Here is a 21,038-nt window from a genome sequence, read left to right on the forward strand (position 1 = left end):
TTATTTAAATTCCAAAAGGAATTATTTTGATTTTTGTTCAAACAAAGAAGTTGAAGTACTGGAAACTATACTTGTGTTTCAGCACGAGTTAGAAATAAGGAACTAGATCCTGGTGGAATTCTTACAGGTTGTTTCTCTGCTCTGACACCTCAGGTGATCTACAAGGATGATCTGAACTGGCTGAAGGGCATTGGCTGCTTTGTCTGGGACACCCCTGAGATCCTCCACGCCAAGCAGGCCTATGATCTCCGCAGTGATGTGAGTGCCTGCCCTGGGGGGGCTTCCCAGAGGGGCTGGAACTCCCCTGGAGCTTGTGCTGCTCCAGCTCTACCTGGAAAGTGTTGTATTTCCTCTGAAATACTTCTCTGCTGAAGCATTCATTAAATAACCTTCACTTTAATATGCTTCCTGTTTCAGTGCTGGTTCACTAATAGGAAAGTGTTAAAATAAGTAGTAAACATAAAAATAAATTAAATTACATCTACTAATTAGAGCTCTCGTATTTCTCTCTGCAGATTAAGTACAAATCTAAGGCAGAAAAAATGAAGAAGGACTTCACTGTGGTCACAGACACCCCTGTGTATGTCCAGAATGTCCTCAGTGCTTTGAATTTAAGTGAAGTGAGTGTTTGTGTCACCTTCCCCCCAATATTCCACGGGCCACTCCCTCACCAGGCCTAGAAATGTGACTTTTGATGTATTCCTGTCATAATTTGATCACTGCTGGTTATCTACAACTCACTGTAGACACAGCCACTAAAATCCTGAATTGCCTGAAACCAAAAAACTTCCATGCAGATTTTTATAGCCAAACAACCCAAACTATGAGAGACCATCATAACTGTGACTTCTGCTCTTTCCCAGGCTGTGTATCGTGGTGATTACCTGAGGAATGTTAAAGGCAAAATGACTTCTACTGATAAAACCATCGACTTGGAGAGGGCATACAATGCCAACAAAATACAGAGTGAGGTCAGTGGGAACTCTGGGCTCCTCAGACTTTGTCAAACCAAAACCAAAATGCAGTGAGGTCAGCATGAAATTTGGGCTCCTCGGAGTTTATCAGACCAAACCCAAATGCAGAGTGAGATTACTATGAAATTTGGGCTCCTCAGATTCTGTCAAACAAAAAAAAAAAAGCAGAGTGACGTCAGTATGAAATTTGGGCTCCTCAATTTGTCAGACTCCAACCCAAATGCAGAGTGAGGTCAGTATGAACTCTGGGCTCCTCAGACTTTATCAGACCCAAACCCAAATGCAGAGTGAGGTCAGTATGAAATTTGGGCTCCTCAGTTTGTCAGACTCCAACCCAAATGCAGAGTGAGGTCAGTATGAAATTTGGGCTCCTCAGAGTTTGTCAGACCCAAACCCCAAATGCAGAGTGAGGTCAGTATGAAATTTGGGCTCCTCAGAGTTTATCAGATCCCAAACCCCAAATGCAGAGTGAGGTCAGTATGAAATTTGGGCTCCTCAGACTTTATCAGACCCAAACCCCAAATTCAGAGTGAGGTCAGTATGAAATTTGGGCTCCTCGGAGTTTGTCAGATCCCAAACCCCAAATGCAGAGTGAGGTCAGTATGAAATTTGGGCTCCTCAACATTTATCAGATCCCAAACCCCAAATGCAGAGTGAGGTCAGTATGAAATTTGGGCTCCTCAGACTTTGTCAGACCCAAACCCCAAATTCAGAGTGAGGTCAGTATGAAATTTGGGCTCCTCAACATTTATCAGACCCCAAACCCCAAATTCAGAGTGAGGTCAGTATGAAATTTGGGCTCCTCAGAGTTTATCAGACCCCAACCCCAAATGCAGAGTGAGGTCAGTATGAAATTTGGGCTCCTCAACATTTATCAGACCCAAACCCCAAATTCAGAGTGAGGTCACTGTGAAATTTGGGCTCCTCAGAGTTTATCAGACCCAAACCCAAATGCAGAGTGAGGTCAGTATGAAATTTGGGCTCCTCAACATTTATCAGACCCCAAACCCCAAATGCAGAGTGAGGTCAGTATGAAATTTGGGCTCCTCAGACTTTATCAGACCCAACCCCAAATGCAGAGTGAGGTCAGTGTGAAATTTGGGCTCCTCAGACTTTATCAGACCCAAATCCAAATGCAGAGTGAGGTCAGTATGAAATTTGGGCTCCTCAGAGTTTATCAGATCCCAAACCCGAAATGCAGAGTGAGGTCAGTATGAAATTTGGGCTCCTCAGACTTTATCAGACCCAAACCCAAATGCAGGTGAGGTCAGTATGAAATTTGGGCTTGTCAACATTTATCAGACCCAAACCCCAAATGCAGAGTGAGATCAGTATGAAATTTGGGCTCCTCAGGCTTTATCAGACCCGAACACTTTCAATGTCCACGTCTGTTTTTAGCTTTCCAGATGTCACTGCTCTGACATGAAAGTGGGAAATGTCCTGATTTATTTCCAGGGATACCTTTTAGTGCAGACATGGGGGGAATCTTTTGCCAGCTGTGATCGTGAGGTGTCTGGGGCTGAGGTTTTCCCCTCGGATGTCACCCAGAGCTGTCACCACCTCTCCCTGCCTTGTCTTGCAGAACTTGTACCGCTGGGCTGGTGTGAATGCCCTGCCCACTGGATACAGCCTTCCCACCGACACTCCCACCTTCCAGCATGCCAAGCACGTGCAGCACATTGGCAGTGATGTAAGTGCTGGGCCGGGTCCTCCTGCAGTCCCAGGGGAGGGACTGTCAGCTTGGGAAATTGCTATCAAAATGGAAATTTTCTCAGGAATATGAAACTCCTTAATAGGTGCAAAAGAAATGTGATATATTATTAATGAAGGTTTTTAACTCTCACTCGTTCAGCTCTAAGGGTCTGGCTCCCTGCACAGCACAAATTGCTGTCAGAACTGCAGTGTCAGTGGAACCACAATCAAGTTCAGGTTCTCTGTGTTTCTCCCATTTATAGCTGAAATATAAAGAAGCCTATGAACACATGAAAGCCAAAGGTTATACCCTGGGGCCTAAAGATGTGGGCTTTGAGAACGTGAAGAAAGTGAACCAAGTCATTAACGAGGTACAGTTAATACATAAATTTGCTTTCAGTTGTATTTGTAGTACCCAAAATGTGAGTGGTGAAAATACATTGACTGGGAAGCTGTTCCTTGAGGCTTTTAAGAGCAGTTTTGATAAATATCCATCAAGAATGTCAGGGGATCATCAATCCAGGGTAAAACTGTTGCCATAAGATAAAATTGTAGCCTAATTTTATTGGCCAATATGCTGCTCTGTGATTAAGTTGAATAGACAATCCTGTACCTGTATGACATTGGGTCTAGCTGGTTTTAGGCTTTATATACATTTACTCCCTTCTCTGATCACTGGCTTTAATGGGATAAAAATGGAACATACATGTAACAATGCCAAGGCCATGGGTTCAATCCCCTGTGTGGGCCATTGACTGAAGAGTTGGACCCGATGGTCCTTGTGGGTCCTTCCAACTCAGAATAGTCTGGGATTCTGTGATAGAGAGAGAGATGGGTGGATGCATAGATGGATGGATGGATAGATGGATGGATGGATAGATGGATGGATGGATAGATGGATAGATGGATGGATGGATGGATGGATGGATGGATGGATGGATGGATAGATGGATAGATGGATAGATGGATGGATGGATGGATGGATAGATGGATGGATGGATAGATGGATGGATGGATAGATGGATGGATGGATAGATGGATGGATGGATAGATGGATAGAGTGATAGATGGATAGAGTGATAGATGGATAGAGTGATAGATGGATAGAGTGATAGATAGATGGATAGAGTGATAGATAGATGGATAGAGTGATAGATAAATAGATGAATGGATGGATAGATGAGCTCAGTTGGTTAAAACTTGGCTGTAACAATGCCAAGATCATGGGTTCAATCCCCTGTGTGGGCCATTGACTGAAGAGTTGGACCCGATGGTCCTTGTGGGTCCTTCCTACTCAGAATAGTCTGGGATACTGTGAAGTCTGTGAATAGTCTGGGATTCTGTGATACTGTGATGTCTGTGAATAGTCTGGGATTCTGTGATGTCTTTAGGATTAGAGTCTGAGATTCTTGATGAATTATTTAATTATAAAGATTGAAGGTGCTGCTATTGAAACCAATGGTGGAGAACCTTTGCCTGGTTAGAAAGTTGTGGACAAAGCACTTCCACTGTGCCCAACTGCTTGACCATTTTGATGGCACAAAAGGTGTCCAAGTGGTTTAAAAAGTGTTAAAGTGTTCTGAATGTGCTCAATGCAGTGCTATGTCTGTTGTTGCAGAGGCTCTACCGGGCCACGTACCACAAGAACAAGGACAAGATCCACACCACGCCAGACACGCCTGAGATCCGGCAAGTCCGAGCCACGCAGGAGGCCGTCAGCGATGTAGGTGCCTTTCCCAGAGCACAAACAGGGAAAGCTGAGCTTGGTCCACTGAGCAAACACCTGAGCTGCTGGTTCTCTCTGTCTTTCAGCTGATCTACAAGTCGGATTTCTTCAAGCTGCAGGGCCACCTGATCTCACTGCCCTACACGCCCGAGGTGCTGCACTGTCGCTACGTCGGGGATATCACCAGCGACGTGAGTGGCTCCTGCCAGCCCTGCTGGGGGCTGTGCCTCCCCTCACTGACACTCTGCTCTGTGCTAAATAAGGGGTATCATAGAATGGATTGGGTTGGAAAAGACCTCTGAGATCAGCAAGTCCAACCCTTGATCCAACCCTACTGTGATCGCCAGCCCAGAGCACTCCGTGCCCTGGGCTGGCGATCACAGTGGGGTTGGATCAAGACATGGTGGATTCTCACTCAGTGCCACATCCATAGAATCACAGAATCATGGAATGGATTGGGTTGGAAAAGCCCTCTGAGATCAGCAAGTCCAACCCTTGATCCAACTCCAGTCCCTTTACCAGATCATGGCACTCAGTGCCACGGCCAAGCTCAGCTGAAAAACCTCCAGGGATGGGGAATCCACCCCCTCTCTGGGCAGCCCATTCCAATCCCTGAGCACTCTCTCTGCAAAGAATTTCTTTCTGATCTCCAACTTCAATTTCCCCTGGCAGAGCTTGAGCCCATCGTGCCCCCTTGTCCTATTGCTGAGTGCCTGGGAGAAGAGACCAACCCCCACCTGGCCAGAACTTCCCTTCAGTTTTGTCTCTGTGCTGAGTGAAATTCTGCCCCAAACTGACTGTCAATTCTCCTGTCTCTTGCAGAATAAGTACAAAGAGGACCTGAGGTGGCTGAAGGGCTTGGGCTGTTTCCTGTATGACACCCCTGACATGGTCCGTGCTCGGGACCTCAAAAAGCTTTGGGTAAGAGATTTCCTCTGGATCCACATTTAACAACAGCTGATTCATTTCTGTGCATTCAGGAAGTGAAATATGTGAAAATAAGCAAAGACCAATGACAGAATTCCTTGCCTTGCAGCTAGTTAGTTGTGTCAAAGCACTGTCAGCTTACCCTAAAAGTTTCCTTTCCACTGTAAAACCTCCTTTCCTCCAGGACAATAAAAGCTTCCTGAGTAATGCTGCTTTTCCTTTCCAGTCTAATTACATCTACACTAATACTGCTAAGAAGATGTGGCCCAAGTACAACGTGGTGTTGGACACTCCTGGATACAGAGCAGTTCAGGAGCTCAAAACCCACCTGAGTGAAGTGAGTTGTGTTTTCCTTTTGCACAGTTTCACAGCTCTGATTAACCCCCAGTGGTGTTTTCTGTCTGATAATGCCAAGCTGTGGTTGTGCAGCTGCTCCATGGACTTGTGTAACAGGAAATAACTCCTGGCCCTGTCTCTTCCCAGCTGGTGTACAGAGCTGCAGGCAACGAGCTCAAGACAAAATATACTTCAATCCTGGACACACCAGACTTTATAAGAGCCAAGGAAGGACAGAAAATACAGAGCCAGGTGAAGAATTTGTGCTGATAAAAACCCAGTCAAGGTTCCCTCTTAATATACTGATAAAATGCAGCAAAATCCTTCCAGGCCATTTCAAATCAGTGTAGAATTCCTTGGGAAATGGTGTGGTTATGGATGCATTTTGCATTTACAGACATTCTTTAGAGACATAAAATAGGGATTTATATGCAATGGATGTTTGTTTTGATTATTTTCTTGTTGCTGCAGTACTTGTATGTGGAACTTGCCACCAAAGAGAGGCCCCATCATCATGCTGATGGTCAGACTCCAGCCTTTGCACATGCCAGGCATGTCAAGGACATGATCAGTGAGGTAAAATACTGCTTTTTCAATTTGGCAGCACTATCCTGAACTGCTCAGAGGTTTTATTTCTAATTTTAGTGATAATTTCAAGGCTCAAACCTGTTTGCCCTTCATTTGTTTTTTTTTCTCTCTTATACTCTTGCATTTCTCTTTTATACTCTCTTATACTTAAGTTCCACGTTTCCTTTGGAAGTTCTGGTAAAAAAAACATTTTAGAAATAAGTTTTAGTGTTTTATAAGTTACCTGTTTCCATGTGCTTGTTTGCAGATTGGAAGATGCTTCCAATATTGAAATTAGGACTCTTCCCTTTTCTCTCTCCTAGAAAAAGTACAAAACCCAGTATGAGAAGATGAAGGACAAATACACCCCTGTCCCTGACACCCCAGTCCTCATCAGAGCCAAGAGAGCCTACCTGAATGCCAGTGATGTGAGTACTCCAGGGGCACTTCCCCTGCTGCTTTCCTTGGAGTCTTGCCCAAAAGAACAGCAGAAGATCAATAGGGAGCAAGAATTCCAAGCACAGAAAATCCCAGCGTGGGTCAGGAACGAGGCCACCCCATTTGCATGTCCATTTCCATCTGATGTCATGGAGATTATTAAGTTTTGACTTGATGGCACTGTGATTTTTTTTTCAGTTGTTATAATTAATTCTCATTTCCCTCTACACTGAACAACATAATAAAAACAGATTTAAGGTCATTTGCTTACACATCAAGTCTCCAAACAGTGCAGACTGGAGTGCTGAGCCAGGACAGAGCAGCTTTTCCATCTCTTTCTGTGTTAGAAGTGAACTGCCCTGTCACTGAGAATGGGCTCATTTTTGATCCAGAAGTGGATTAGAGGGAAAAATCAGCTGAGCTGCTGCACAGAAGGTTATTAATGTGGAATTGATTTGTTCCTTCAGGTGTGGAATAGTTATTTGTGATTTAAGGCAATGAAAGAGCATCACTTAGGAGATCTTCCCTATGTATTCCAGAGCTAGCAGGGTATGACAGGACCTGGGCTGGTGTTTTGTTCTAGGGGTTAATTAGTCTTGCTTTCTTAACAGTGGTTTCTAAATACTTTAAAGGAGCATCCCAGCTCTTCTGCACATCTCAGTTTCTCCTCTGAGAAAGCCTTTCCCTGAGGCCTGGGATGATTTTCCTGCTTTGTTCTAGATCAGGACATGGAAGAAAGGAGAAGTACTTTTCTGTGCCAAAGTGGCACTTGTGTCCTGTGAAACAGGGATTTATTTTTTGCAGTCTGAAAGTGAATTGGGTGAAATTCTCTCAAATTTTCACCATAAATTACCCCTGATTGTAGGAAATTGCAGCTTCCTAAACTTCCTCAGGGCATACAGGAGGGTGCTGGGCAGCAACACAGCCCTGGCTGTCCCTGCTGAGGGCTCAGAAGTGCCAGTGCAGCAGTTGCTGGCAGGTGAACATGCTCTTGTCCGTGTTTTCATGCCCAGCTGCGCTACAAGGAGACCTTTGAGAGCACCAAGGGCCGGTACCACACGGTGAAGGACGCCCTGGACATCGTGTACCACCGCAAGGTCACCCAGGACATCAGCAGTGTATGTACAGCAGGGCCACCCTGGCCTCTGCCCCACCCAGGCACCTGCAGTGTGCCTGCTCCCAGTGTGCCCCCTCCTGAGGAACCCACCAGCACTGTTAGTGCGAGAGGTTTCCCTCCCTGGGCTGGTACGCTCGATTGCCTTTGATGTTTCAAAGGTGACTCTTGTTCCCACTCTTGGTTCTGGTGTTTCGTTGAGGACATGGAACTGTGTGGTCTGGAGTGTTCTTTTAAATGGTTGTACTCAGTTCTTCACTGTTCTTTGTAGGTCAAATATAAGGAAAATTACATGAGCCAGCTGGGAATCTGGAGATCCATCCCGGACCGTCCGGAGCACTTCCATCACCGCCTGGTCACCGATGCCATCAGTGATGTGAGTCCTGGGGGTTCCTGGGGGGCACAGCCTGGGAGCCATGAGTGGGGCTCTAAAATGAGAGCCAGCAGAGGGATTCTAAAATGAGAGCCAGCAGTGGGGCTCTAAAATGAGAGCCAGGAGTGGGGCTCTAAAATGAGAGCCAGGAGTGGGGCTCTAAAATGAGAGCCAGGAGTGGGGCTCTAAAATGAGAGCCAGGAGTGGGGCTCTAAAATGAGAGCCAGCAGAGGGATTCTAAAATGAGAGCCAGCAGTGGGGCTCTAAAATGAGAGCCAGCAGAGGGATTCTAAAATGAGAGCCAGCAGTGGGGCTCTAAAATGAGAGCCAGGAGTGGGGCTCTAAAATGAGAGCCAGGAGTGGGGCTCTAAAATGAGAGCCAGGAGTGGGGCTCTAAAATGAGAGCCATGAGTGGGGCTCTAAAATGAGAGCCAGCAGAGGGATTCTAAAATGAGAGCCAGCAGTGGGGCTCTAAAATGAGAGCCAGGAGTGGGGCTCTAAAATGGAACTCAAATCTTCTTCCTTGAGGAAGAATTTTGTGATTTACATTCTCACCAGGTCTGTGAAATAACAGACAAACAATATGGTTAAAATTGCAACCCATCTCTTCTTCAAATTAACAGAACAATCTCCATTCATTTCAGTTGCATTTGTTTAACCCTGGAATAGCCTGGAATTGTACATATCTGTACTTATACAATAACCCCTTAGTTGTACAAGAATAGATGTTTTTATTTCCCACAGGGACTCCAGTAGTGACTGACAGATTAAGTTTGTGAACAATCTGACTCTATCCAAAAAAACATGAGCAACTAATTAATTTATGATGGATGACAATGGCTGTGATTGTTTGCCACACCTTGTGCTGGGGTGGCATTGCAGCATTGCTGATCTGCTTCAAACTGAACCCTTTTCCTTCTTTTCTAAAGGTTAAATACAAGGAAGACTTGGCATGGCTCAGGGGCACTGGGTGTTATGTATGGGACACTCCAAGCTTTGTCCTGGCAGAAAAGAACAAAGTGCTCTACAGTGGGGTGAGTAAACAGTCTGAGTTGTTGCTGAGTGGTTTTTTTGGCATTTGCTGTACATTTGCAACCATTTGTTGTTTGTAGCAAAGTTAAACACAAACTCACATCTGCAGTAATTCTGCCATGGTTTTGCTGCAGGTTATCTTTAAAATCATATCTTCGTTGCCTGGCCCTCCTTTAGACTAAAATGGGGCTGGTTTTTGTGTGTTTGGTTGTGTTTTTCTCCAGTGCAAGTACAAGGAGAACTTTGAGAAGACCAAGTCTCAGTTCCAGTACGTGGCTGACTCTCCCATTAACGAGCATTTCCGATACGCGACGCAGCTGATGGACGGGGTGAGTGCCGAGGGCCTGGGGCTCCCCAGGCAGGGCAGGAGGGGTGGAAACAGGGCTGGAGGTGCAGCCTCTGGGGCTCCCCAGGCAGGGCACAATGGGTGGAAACACAGGGCTGGAGGTGCAGCCCCTGGGGCTCCTCAGGCAGGGCAGGAGAGGTGGAAACACAGAGCTGGAGGTGCAGCCCCTGGGGCTCCCCAGGCAGGGCAGGAGAGGTGGAAACACGGAGCTGGAGGTGCAGCCCCTGGGGCTCCCCAGGCAGGGCAGGAGAGGTGGAAACACAGGACTGGAGGTGCAGCCCCTGGGGCTCCCCAGGCAGGGCAGGAGAGGTGGAAACACAGGGCTGGAGGTGCAGCCCCTGGGGCTCCCCAGGCAGGGCAGGAGAGGTGGGAACACAGGGCTGGAGGTGCAGCCCCTGGGGCTCCCCAGGCTGGATGGAAACAGTGCTGGAGGTGCAGCCCCTGGGGCTCCTCAGGCAGGGCAGGAGAGGTGGAAATAGGGCTGGAGGTGCAGCCCCTGGGGCTCCCCAGGCAGGGCAGGAGAGGTGGAAACACAGGGCTGGAGGTGCAGCCCCTGGGGCTCCCCAGGCAGGGCAGGAGAGGTGGAAACACAGGGCTGGAGGTGCAGCCCCTGGGGCTCACCAGTCTATAAGAAACAGGGCTGGAGGTGCAGCCCCTGAGGCTCACCAGGCAGGGCAGGGTGTAAGAAATACAGAGCTGGAGGTGCAGCTGCCCTGTCTGCAGGCTCAAAGGTGCCCTAAGATCAGGCCAAAATCATGAAAGACAGGGTTGTTCTTGTCTGTTTTGTACGAGGGCAGGGCAGGTTTGTAACACCTAAAAGGTGAAATCTCCATCCTTGGCCCATGAATTTGTCATTGCAAAGGAACTGTTCCTTTGCTGACTGGGAAATAAAGGATAACTGCTTGTAGGGTAACACTGGTTGTTGATTTCCATCAGAGAAAGGTATAGAGAGAATTCCAATTGCTTTCCTAAAACATTGGAATAACTGATGTCAGGGAGACAATTTTATGTCTGAAATTACCAAAGCTCGTTTCATTTCAGATATTTTGCCTTGAATGTTTCTATTCTACCAATTACTTTTATCTTATTTTTCTCCTCTAGGGCTAAAGAAACAATAAATACACCTTGTAGTAAAGGGGGTTAATGAGCACCTCAATGTTTAGGGTTGGAATCACCTCTGGAATTTGTGGGATTAGTTCTCCACACCCACAGGACAAAGCCCATGGAGAAGCAGCACGTTCTGGGTGATTCCCATCAGCTCAGAGTTGGAATATCACCCCCAGCTCTGGTGGTTTTCATGAAAGAGGCAGAGATTTAGATTCACATTTTGGTGTTTGTTATTTTCCCCAGCTGTTAAGTTAACTTGTTTCTCTGTCAGTCAGTGCACTGCAGGATGAGCTGCTCTAGGTAAGAGAAACTGTTCCACAACTGCCACCCCATTGCTGGAATTTCATACTCAGATACACAATGAACCACAATTTCTTATGGATGATTGTTAGTCTTCAGTTCTTATTGTTCAACAGAGCAAAAAAGGACAAGTTTAATGTCAGAAACATAAATGAATAAAATTGTAGCACTGGGGGCTCAATGCTTTGAAATGAACTTGCCTGAATGTCGTCTGCTCTAGAAGTGGTGGGGGTTTAATAAGAGGTTCTGGGGTTTGCTTACAAACAACATTGTGGTTTACCCTCACACCTCATTGTGTTCTTTCTATAACCAGGAATGCACAGGGAAGAGTTCTGCTGTCATTTTTCATGCAGAGTCAGTGGTAAAATGGCTCATTGCAGTGGCAGGGATATACAGATGTGCTGAAACTGGTTTGGGCTTCCAGTGGGAACCTTTGGAAACACTCTCTCTTCTCTTTGTTTGTGCTGTATTTCTCTCTTTTGGCCATGCCCTTCCCTCCCAGCCTGTGCAGAGGTTTCAGTGGGTAAAGCAATGACCTCTCTGTTTTCACTCCCTTGTCACACTCTGATGCTCTTGGGGCAGAAATTGTATAAAGCTGCCTATGAGAAGCTCAAAGATAGGTACAGCGTGGTTGTGGATGACCCCAGGAACCTGCTGGCCAAGTGGGGCTCCAGGCTGAGCAGTCAGGTAGTGTGTGGCTCTGTCCCCTGGGGCTCTGTCCCCTGGGGCTCTGTCCCCTGGGGCTCTGCTGAGTGTCCAGCTCGTCGCCCACCTTCGTTCTGCCACCCAAAAAGAGCTGTCACTTTTTGTGTGAGCTGCTCTGTGCTCTGTGTACTCTCATTATTGTGCATCAACTCACTGCAGAATCTGAGCCCTCTTCAAGCCATTGGAGAGGTTTAAAAATGCCTTTATTTATCAAACATTAAATTTTAAACACCTTTCTTTTAATGCTTTACCAAGATTACCTTCTCCTGTCCAGATAAGCATATTTGCCTTTTGAGTGCCCTCACCTCCATCATCTCCCCCCAGAAATTCAGAATTCCTTTCCTTCTCTATGCAAATAGGGAAGGAAATATCATCATATAATTTTATATGTGCACTTTCATATATAAATATATATTTTATATGTAAATATTTCTATATTTAATGCCTGCTCCTGACACCCCACCCTCTGCACAAGTGAGTTGTATGCACATGTCAGTGGATCCACACAGTCCCTTGCCTACATCTCTCCACTCTCCAAGAGTCTGGGATCTAGAGCTGTGTTGTTGTTCCTGCTGTTCATGAGTCTCTCTTGTCCTTGGTTGCTGTTTGCATGAACAGAAAAGTTATAAATCCTTTGCCAAGATGCTCCTGCAACATGGATGCAATGAAATTCTGAGGCCAGATATGCTGACAGCTCTCTACAACACTTACCTGTGGAGCCAGGTAATGCCAAGAACTGCTCTAGGAGACATTTAGGCACCAATTAGCTGCTTGGCCTTGTAGTATTTCCTGCTTTCCTATGGATTTCAGCTCCAAGGATTTGCTGATCTGCTTTATGCTGGCAATAATCAAGTAATTCTGAGCACAGAATATCAGATTTGCTCTCACTTGGTCACTCAGCTCAGGCTCATCTGGTCTCCAGTTTCTCCCTTCATTATAAATAATTGTGATATATTTCACATATTTACATAAAAAGCAAATTTCCAGACATTCCAGGCATTGTGTTTTGTCTGTTCCCACTATTTCCTTAACCCAATTCTCACTCTGCAACTATTTCTTGGACTGCCCACCTTTCATGGCACAAATTCCTTAATTAAGGAATTAATGCTGAAGTAATTTAAAGTAGGTTATGACATTTATTTCCCCCTCTGTTGGGAATGGTGTCAGAGAAGAGTTATTTGTGCTCTGAAGTCACAGCTGCTGGCAGTGACCTGACCCTTCAAGAGTAAAAACCTTCCTGATCATAATGCAAATTATAAAACTGGAAATTATTCTTGTTATTCTTGTTATTCTTGTTGTTGTTATTATTATTTTTATTATTATTATTATTATTATTATTATTATTATTATTATTATTATTATTATTATTATAAAAACCCTTCCTGATCGTGATGCAAATTATAAAACTGGAAATTATTATTATTACTATTATTTAATAATAATAATAATAATAATAATAATAATAATAATAATATAATAAATACTATATCAGTTTTAAACTGGAAATGCAACAGTCAAAAACGATTCCTTGAGAGGAAGAAAAGTGATTTTCTTTACTTTTGGCACAAATAATATTCTTCAGTAACAAGTCACTGAAGGTCTTTACTAGACATTTTTATTCCTTTTTTTTTTAATTTAATTTCTGTTACCTCATTCCAAACTCCTTGCAGGTAACTTTGGGTATGTTTGAATTTCAAACAGAAGGTGTCTGAGCTGCACGTTCACTTCATGTTATTGTTGGTTATTTGTTTCTGTTCCATTTTGTCTGTCACTGTCCTGTTCCTACAGCATGGGTTTGTTTCCTGATGCAGTGAAAGTTCTGTTCTAAAAATGGCTTTGGAAAATGTTTTCAAACCTCTTCCAGCTGCCCTCAGGCTGCTCCAGTGAATTCAAGCTCTTGGCCAACAGCCTCTTCTCCCTGAACTCTGGGAAAACAGGTTGGGAGTCCAGAAAAGTGTTACCAAGACACAAATCCTGCTGCCAGAGCCTTTGGGACATCCTGGCATTATGATGTACTCAGTGGATGTTTCAGACTTTGGTTGTGGGAGATGTTTCACATTTCTGCTTATTCTGATTATAAAATCCACCAGGTTTTAAAGGACCCCCAAGATCATCAAGTCCAACCCAGGGCTGAACATTTAAAAGGGAGATATTGTCCAGTTAGGACATTTAAAAGCCACTGATCTGCCAGGATTGATTCCTTAGCTCAGTCTTGGAGATAAATTAATAAACTTAATCAGACAAGTTAATTACTCAGACAGCCTCTTGGGCACAGAAGGGGTTTGTAGAGCTCAGCTCATGCTGCATGTTCAGCTTTCCAGGGCTTTGGGGAGGGTTTTGTTGTGTGATTTTGGTATAAAATCATCTCTCCAAGAGGTTTTGTCCTGCCCTGGGTGTTCATTTACTGCTTTTCCCCATCCCAGGTTCAATATAAAAAGGACTATGAGAAGAAGAAGGACAAATACACCACAGTTTTGGATACCCCAGAGTACCTGAGGACCTCCAAAGTCAACAAACAGATCAGTGATGTGAGTGTGCTTTGATCTCATCTCCTCCTCATTCCCACGGGGAATGGTCACCAGGCCTTGCCATGGGGGTTAATCTGCTCTCCAATCTGTCTCCTCAGATTATCTACAAACTGGAGTACCACAAAGCCAAGCCCAAGGGCTACACCACCATCCAGGACACGCCGATGCTGCTGCACGTGCGGAGGGTCAAGGACAGGATCAGCGACGTGAGTGCCCAGCCCTGGCACTCCTTGGGTTAATCCTTACCCTGCCAAGGCCTTTAACTCACATGTCACACTTACAAAAAATGGCCTTCTAGTCAGAGCCTGTTTTGTTTGCCTGTTAAACTCCATTTTCATGTAATGCTTCCTCAAAAAACACAGTTTTCCAAGAAGCTTTTCATGTCCTGTTCTGTAGCTCCTGGAGCATTTTTGGGAGTAAACCACCCCTCCCTAGGAATAAAAGCCATGAGCTGGAGCTGCTCTCTAACTCATGACTTTGGGGAGTTTTTTCCCAGGTTTTCTTCCTCTAGTGGCTTTTTTGGAGCCCTGAATAAGTTAGTTAATACTTGACTCTGTTTATTAATTTCTCTTATGGTGAGTATGTAAGGTAAATACTGTGATGTAAAATAAATGTGTTTTGATTCTGAGGCAATGGAAGACTGAAAAGGAGAGAGAAAGGAAGATGGAGTTAGGGGTCTTGCTCCTAATTCCTCCTCCTGCCTCAGGTTTCTCCCTGGCCTTTGTATTGTTGTCCCTTAGATATCCATAAAAAAGAGGATATTATCACTTCTGTAACCCAGTATGGTTCTGTCAGAATGAATAATCTGAGTGTCATTCAGGTACTCTGTGGATTATCCATATAATCAATAAATCTGGGAGGGGAAAACAACCATTAATCCAGTACCAATGGCACAGGTTGGAAAAACCCTCCAAGGTCACCAAGCCCATCCTGTGACCAAACCCCACCTTGTCACCAGCCCAGAGTCCTGAGTGCCACGTCCAGTCCTGTTCTTCTCTTGAGGTTTTCTCTTGGCAGAAGGAATTTTGCCCTTTCATGTCTCACATTTGGGTGCTTTCCTTGTTGCTGCTGGTGTGATCTTTGGGACTCTTTGTCTTTCTGCAGCTGAAGTACAAAGAGATGTATGAGAGGAGCAAATCTCGCTGCACCGTCGTGGCAGACTCTGTTCACATCAAGACTCCCAGACACGCTTACAAGCTCAACAGCAACGTGAGTTCCCTCCAAGTCATGTTTTCATTTCATTATGGAGAGTGTTTTAGACTGCCAGGGCAGGTCGAGTTCCATCTTCAGTTCCACTGAATTTTCTGAGCTTGGGCTTCCTTTTAATTCTTAGGCAGTTTGAATTAAATAGATTTTAATTTATTTTGTGCTAAATGCTCGCTCTGCAACTTGTACTTGAGGCTGCTGGAGGTTCTTGTATGTCACAGTCTCCTGCTGTCCTAGTTGTCCTCTTTCCTGAGAGGCACAGCTGTCCAGGAATTCCCTGGGATGATGTTCTTGTAGGCAAAGGAAGCACTTCATGGGAACCTCCTGTTACTGGTGGCCCAACACTCATTTCATGGAATCACAGAATCAGTTGGGTTGGAAGAGACCTCTGAGATCATCAAGTCCAACCCTTGGTCCAACCCCACTGAGATCACCAGCCCATGGCACTCAGTGCCATGTCCAGTCTCACCTTAACACCTCCAGGGATGGGGAATCCACCTCCTCTCTGGACAGTCCATTCCAATGCCTGAGCACTCTCTCTGGAAACAATTTCTTTCTGATATACAACCTAAATCTCCCCTGCCAGAGCTTAAGCTCTGCCCTCTTGTCCTACTGCTGGTTGGCTTTCAATAGGAAGGATCTGAAAGCTCCCACCTTCCTCACAGCCAGGATATCATTTCAGTCCTTCATATTCCTTTTCCCACCTACCAATGGGAAAACTGGACTGACTGGACCGTGCAGGAATCAGAGAAAAGCCCAAGTCTGGTGTAGATGCATTTTATTGCACCTTCTGTGTTTTTGGTGCAGACCAAGGAGGATTTGCATCTCCATGTGTGTGCACAGTACACAACCCCCAGCTAACTCTCTCCTGGTTGGCTCTCCCTGCTCACAGCTGGACTACAAGAAGAAGTACGAGGCAGCCAAGGCTCACTGGCACCTGATCGCTGACAGACCTGACTTCGTGCAGGCAGCCAAGTCCTCACTGCAGCAGAGCGATGTAAGGGGGGCTCAGGGCACCTCGGGGTCCCCTCCCTCCTCCCATGGCCACAGGGGCAGAGAAACAGAGCAGATCTGAGCCTGTTCCTCTGCCCTTTGTCTGTGTGTGCTGCAGTACGAGTACAAGCTGGACCGGGAGTTCCTGAAGGGCTGCAAGATCTCGGTCACCGATGACAAGAACACTGTGCTGGCCTTGAATAATGCCATTCTGGCCAGTGATGTAAGTGCTGACTCCCTGCCCTCTGAGTGAGGGTCTTCATCAGAACTCCTCTTAGTGTGTAATTGCTTTGTTAGAATCACAGAATCATAGAATGGATTGGGTTGGAAAAGACCTCCAAGATCAGCAAGTCCAACCCTTGGACCAACTCCAGTCCCTTTACCAGATCATGGCACTCAGTGCCACGGCCAAGCTCAGCTGAAAAACCTCCAGGGATGGGGAATCCACCCCCTCTCTGGGCAGCCCATTCCAATGCCTGAGCACTCTCTCTGCAAAGAATTTTTTCCTGATCTCCAACTTCAATTTCCCCTGGCAGAGCTTGAGCCCATCGTGCCCCCTTGTCCTATTGCTGAGTGCCTGGGAGAAGAGACCAACCCCCAGCTGGCCAGAACTTCCCTTCAGGCAGTTCCAGACAGTGCTGAGGTCACCTCTGAGCCTCCTCTTCTCCAGGCTGAACACCCCCAGCTCCCTCAGCCTCTCCCCACAGCACTTGTGCTCCAGTCCCTTCTCCAGCCTCGTTGTTCTCTTCTCAGTTGGGTTGGAAGAGACCTCTGAGATCATCAAATCCAACCTTGATTCAACCCCACTGTGATCACCAGCCCAGGGCACTCCGTGCCCTGGGCTGGTGATCACAGTAGGGTTGGATCAAGACATGGTGGATTCTCACTCAGTGCCACATCCATAGAATCACAGAATCATAGAATGGATTGGGTTGGAAAAGACCTCCAAGATCATCAAGTCCAACTCTTGGTCCAACTCCAGTCCCTTTACCAGATCATGGCACTCAGTGCCACGGCCAAGCTCAGCTGAAAAACCTCCAGGGATGGGGAATCCACCCCCTCTCTGGGCAGCCCATTCCAATCCCTGAGCACTCTCTCTGCAAAGAATTTTTTTCTGATATGTCTCACTCCATTCCTTGAATTGATTTGCTTCTTTTCTTAACAAATCAACAAAATCTGAATGGGTTTGGTCTTGTTGATGTCACTCAATATTTAATTAATATCCAAAGTTAACATTGCCTGAACAGCCCAGACTTTCCACCCAGGTTATCTCTGCATTCCTGTTACTGAAAAGGAAATATGTGGAGAAAACAACCAAAAAAGCTGCAGCTGTAAATTGTGTTATGCACAATTTCTCCCTGGTCTTTGTATTGTTGTCCTTTAGATATCCATAAAAAAAAGAGGATATTAACACTTCTGTAACCCAATATGGTTCTGTCAGAATGAGTAGCCTGAGTGTCATTCAGGCACTCTGTGGATTATCCACATAACCAATAAATCTGGGAGGGGAAAACAACAATTTATCCAGTACCAGTGGGATGAAAAATAAATTGAGCATAACACAAAGTAGCTTTAATAATTACTAACAATATATTAATATAATATATACCATTATACATATATAAATCTATTATATAAATACATATAAATAAATAAATTTTATATATATTAAAAAATATTATATATAAAATTCCAAGTGAGAGCTCTAGGAGTGTATAGACTAAAATGAGTTTATTTGGGAATAAAATATGGGATTTTCTGCAAAATTTTGCCCTAACAATGAAACACAACTATAATAATCACTCTTTAATCTGCCAGAAGACAAGATAAATGTGGTTTAAAACCAGATCTTTCCTTCCTGGTAGATCAAGTACAAAGAGAAGCACAACAAAGCCCGAGGGACGTACCATGTGGTCCCAGACACCCCTCAGATCCTCCTGGCCAAGAATGTCAGCTCTCTTGTGTCTGAGGTAAAACACCAGCAGGTATTTGCTCCTCTTCACTCCATTTCACCCTTGAGTTGTTGTTTTTCACCTGGTTTTGTGCTGTGCTTTCAGAACAAGTACAAAGAGCACAGCAAGAAGCAGCTTCCCCACGGCTCCTTCACGACCCTGCCCGAGACTCGGGACACGGCCCATGTGAAGGAGGTGACCAGGCACGTCAGTGAGGTCAGTCCCAGGAACCACCTTCCCAGGAACCACCCTTGGAATCCAACCTTCCAACCATGCCAAGGGACCTGGGGAGCACCTGTGGGGAGCACCTTTGGGGAGTACACACTGAGACTGAGGAGACTCCCCTTCCTCTGCCTCCAGCAGCTTCAGGGGGGTCATTTCCAAGTTTCAGGAACATTTCCCTCCCTGTGACATTCCACAGTCACATGTGGCCCTTTCTGCTCTTTTACAGACAAACTACAAAAAGAAGTTTGTGAAGGAGAAAGGCAAATCTAATTATTCTGTCATGCTGGAGCCTCCTGAAGTGAAACATGCCATGGAAGTTGCCAAAAACCAGAGTACAGTAAGTTTGCCTTTTCTTTCCACTGATTGAGTAGATTGTTTCTTGATGGAATTTGCATAAACAAGTTTATGTATTTCTAGTTTTCCTCCCAGCCTTTTCTTTCCACTGATTGAGTAGATTGTTCTTTGATGGAATTTGCATAAACAAGTTTATGTATTTCTAGTTTTCCTCCCAGCCTCCAGGTTCAGGTGTAACCCTGAAAGGTAAAGGTACCAGTATTTACAAACAGAACATTGCACTGAAATCAAGGATTTGCACTTAATCACATGGTAGGACTGAAATCACATTTAGTGGTTCAAATCACATCTAATACTTTTTTCATCACTCTGAATACAGGCACAATTTCACATGTTTTTTTTTCTTTACTTATAGACAACTTACAAAAATAAATTCCCAAATCCATTCCTTGTGAAATTATTTCAAAAATAAGCCATGCACTTTCTCAGCAACGCTGCTGTGTCCTTCCTTGGTGTCTTCCTCCTGGATGAACCTCTGGAATTCCCTTTCTCCTGCCTGTTTGCTGGCTTAGGTGGAATACAAGAAGGATGCCAAGTCCAAGCTCCACTACACACCCATAGCAGATCGACCCGACATCAAGAAAGCCACCCAGGCTGCCAAGTTGATCAGCAATGTAAGTGGGGCTCCAGTGTTCTGGACAATCCTTTGGCATTGACATTCCTGCTGAACCCAGTGCCAGGGGAAGAGCAGGAGGGAATGGATGCCCTGACTCCCAGCTGTGTCCTGCTCTCCCTGCCAGATCGAGTACAAGAAGCGAGGAGCGGCCGGGCTGGGCGTCACTATGTTGGGCCGCCCCGACATCGAGCTGGCCAAGGAAGTGTCCAAGCTCACCAGCCAGGTAAGGGCAGCCCAGACCCTGGGGCAGCCCAGACCCTGGGGCATCTCACACCCTGGGGCAGCCCAGACCCTGGGGCATCTCACACCCTGGGGCATCTCACACCCTGGGGCAGCTCACACCCTGGGGCAGCCCAGACCCTGGGGCAGCTCACACCCTGGGGCAGCCCAGACCCTGGGGCAGCTCACACCCTGGGGCAGCTCACACCCTGGGGCAGCCCAGACCCTGGGGCAGCTCACACCCTGGGGCAGCCCAGACCCTGGGGCAGCCCAGACCCTGGGGCAGCTCACACCCTGGGGCATCTCACACCCTGGGGCAGCTCACACCCTGGGGCAGCCCAGACCCTGGGGCAGCCCAGACCCTGGGGCAGCCCAGACCCTGGGGCAGCTCACACCCTGGGGCAGCCCAGACCCTGGGGCAGCTCACACCCTGGGGCAGCTCACACCCTGGGGCAGCCCAGACCCTGGGGCAGCTCACACCCTGGGGCAGCTCACACCCTGGGGCAGCCCAGACCCTGGGGCAGCTCACACCCTGGGGCAGCTCACACCCTGGGGCAGCTCACACCCTGGGGCAGCCCAGACCCTGGGGCAGCCCAGACTTTGGGGCAACTCACACCCTGGGGCAGCCCAGACCCTGGGGCAGCCCAGACCCTGGGGCAGCTCACACCCTGGGGCAGCTCACACCCTGGGGCAGCCCAGACCCTGGGGCAGCCCAGACCCTGGGGCAGCCCAGACCTTGGGGCAGCCCAGACCCTGGGGCAGCCCAGACCTTGGGGCAGCTCACACCTTGGGGCAACTCACACCTTGGGGCAGCCCAGACCTTGGGGCAGCCCAGACCTTGGGGCAGCCCAGACCCTGGGGCAACTCACACCCTGGGGCAGCTCAGACCTTGGGGCATCTCACACACTGGGGCAACTCACACCCTGGGGCAGCCCAGACCTTGGGGCATCTCACACACTGGGGCAACTCACACCCTGGGGCAGCCCAGACCTTGGAGCATCTCACACACTGGGGCATCTCACTCACTGGGGCAGCCCTAACACCTTGGGGCAGCCCAGACCCTGGGGCAACTCACACCTTGGGGCAGCTGAGGGAAGGGAGGCAGAGTATTAACTTAGTGTCACTCTTATGAGGGGAATTATTTCTGCATGAGGGGAAAAATCAGGTAAAAATTAAGTACCACATTGTGGTATTTCTTTGTTAAAGAAGGTTTTCTACTGATTTCCTAAATGTTATGAATGGAGGAGTAAAAATCTTCTTTTAAATGCTAAAGCTGAAGTGTTTGCCACGTTCTTTTTTAGCTCTTCT

The 21,038-nt window shown here is 46.6% G+C and overlaps 1 protein-coding gene across 1 annotated transcript in view; it reads left to right on the top strand.

The window, feature by feature from the left end:
• NEB (nebulin) overlaps positions 1-21,038 on the top strand; it is a 118,482-nt gene that overhangs the window by 68,935 nt on the left and 28,509 nt on the right. The window contains exons 89-115 of the mRNA XM_071562583.1: positions 154-258; positions 516-620; positions 864-971; positions 2,557-2,664; positions 2,930-3,037; positions 4,285-4,389; positions 4,479-4,583; positions 5,215-5,313; positions 5,546-5,656; positions 5,803-5,907; positions 6,127-6,231; positions 6,546-6,650; positions 7,674-7,778; positions 8,046-8,150; positions 9,077-9,181; positions 9,404-9,508; positions 11,515-11,619; positions 14,061-14,165; positions 14,264-14,371; positions 15,270-15,374; positions 16,264-16,368; positions 16,483-16,587; positions 18,230-18,334; positions 18,422-18,532; positions 18,768-18,878; positions 19,408-19,509; positions 19,636-19,734. Of these exons, the coding sequence (XP_071418684.1) occupies positions 154-258; positions 516-620; positions 864-971; positions 2,557-2,664; positions 2,930-3,037; positions 4,285-4,389; positions 4,479-4,583; positions 5,215-5,313; positions 5,546-5,656; positions 5,803-5,907; positions 6,127-6,231; positions 6,546-6,650; positions 7,674-7,778; positions 8,046-8,150; positions 9,077-9,181; positions 9,404-9,508; positions 11,515-11,619; positions 14,061-14,165; positions 14,264-14,371; positions 15,270-15,374; positions 16,264-16,368; positions 16,483-16,587; positions 18,230-18,334; positions 18,422-18,532; positions 18,768-18,878; positions 19,408-19,509; positions 19,636-19,734 (2,850 nt within the window). The remainder of the gene's footprint in view (positions 1-153; positions 259-515; positions 621-863; positions 972-2,556; positions 2,665-2,929; positions 3,038-4,284; positions 4,390-4,478; positions 4,584-5,214; positions 5,314-5,545; positions 5,657-5,802; positions 5,908-6,126; positions 6,232-6,545; positions 6,651-7,673; positions 7,779-8,045; positions 8,151-9,076; positions 9,182-9,403; positions 9,509-11,514; positions 11,620-14,060; positions 14,166-14,263; positions 14,372-15,269; positions 15,375-16,263; positions 16,369-16,482; positions 16,588-18,229; positions 18,335-18,421; positions 18,533-18,767; positions 18,879-19,407; positions 19,510-19,635; positions 19,735-21,038) is intronic.

This window comes from Pithys albifrons, chromosome 8 (genome assembly GCF_047495875.1).
Source record: "Pithys albifrons albifrons isolate INPA30051 chromosome 8, PitAlb_v1, whole genome shotgun sequence".
NCBI classification, from domain to species: domain Eukaryota; kingdom Metazoa; phylum Chordata; class Aves; order Passeriformes; family Thamnophilidae; genus Pithys; species Pithys albifrons.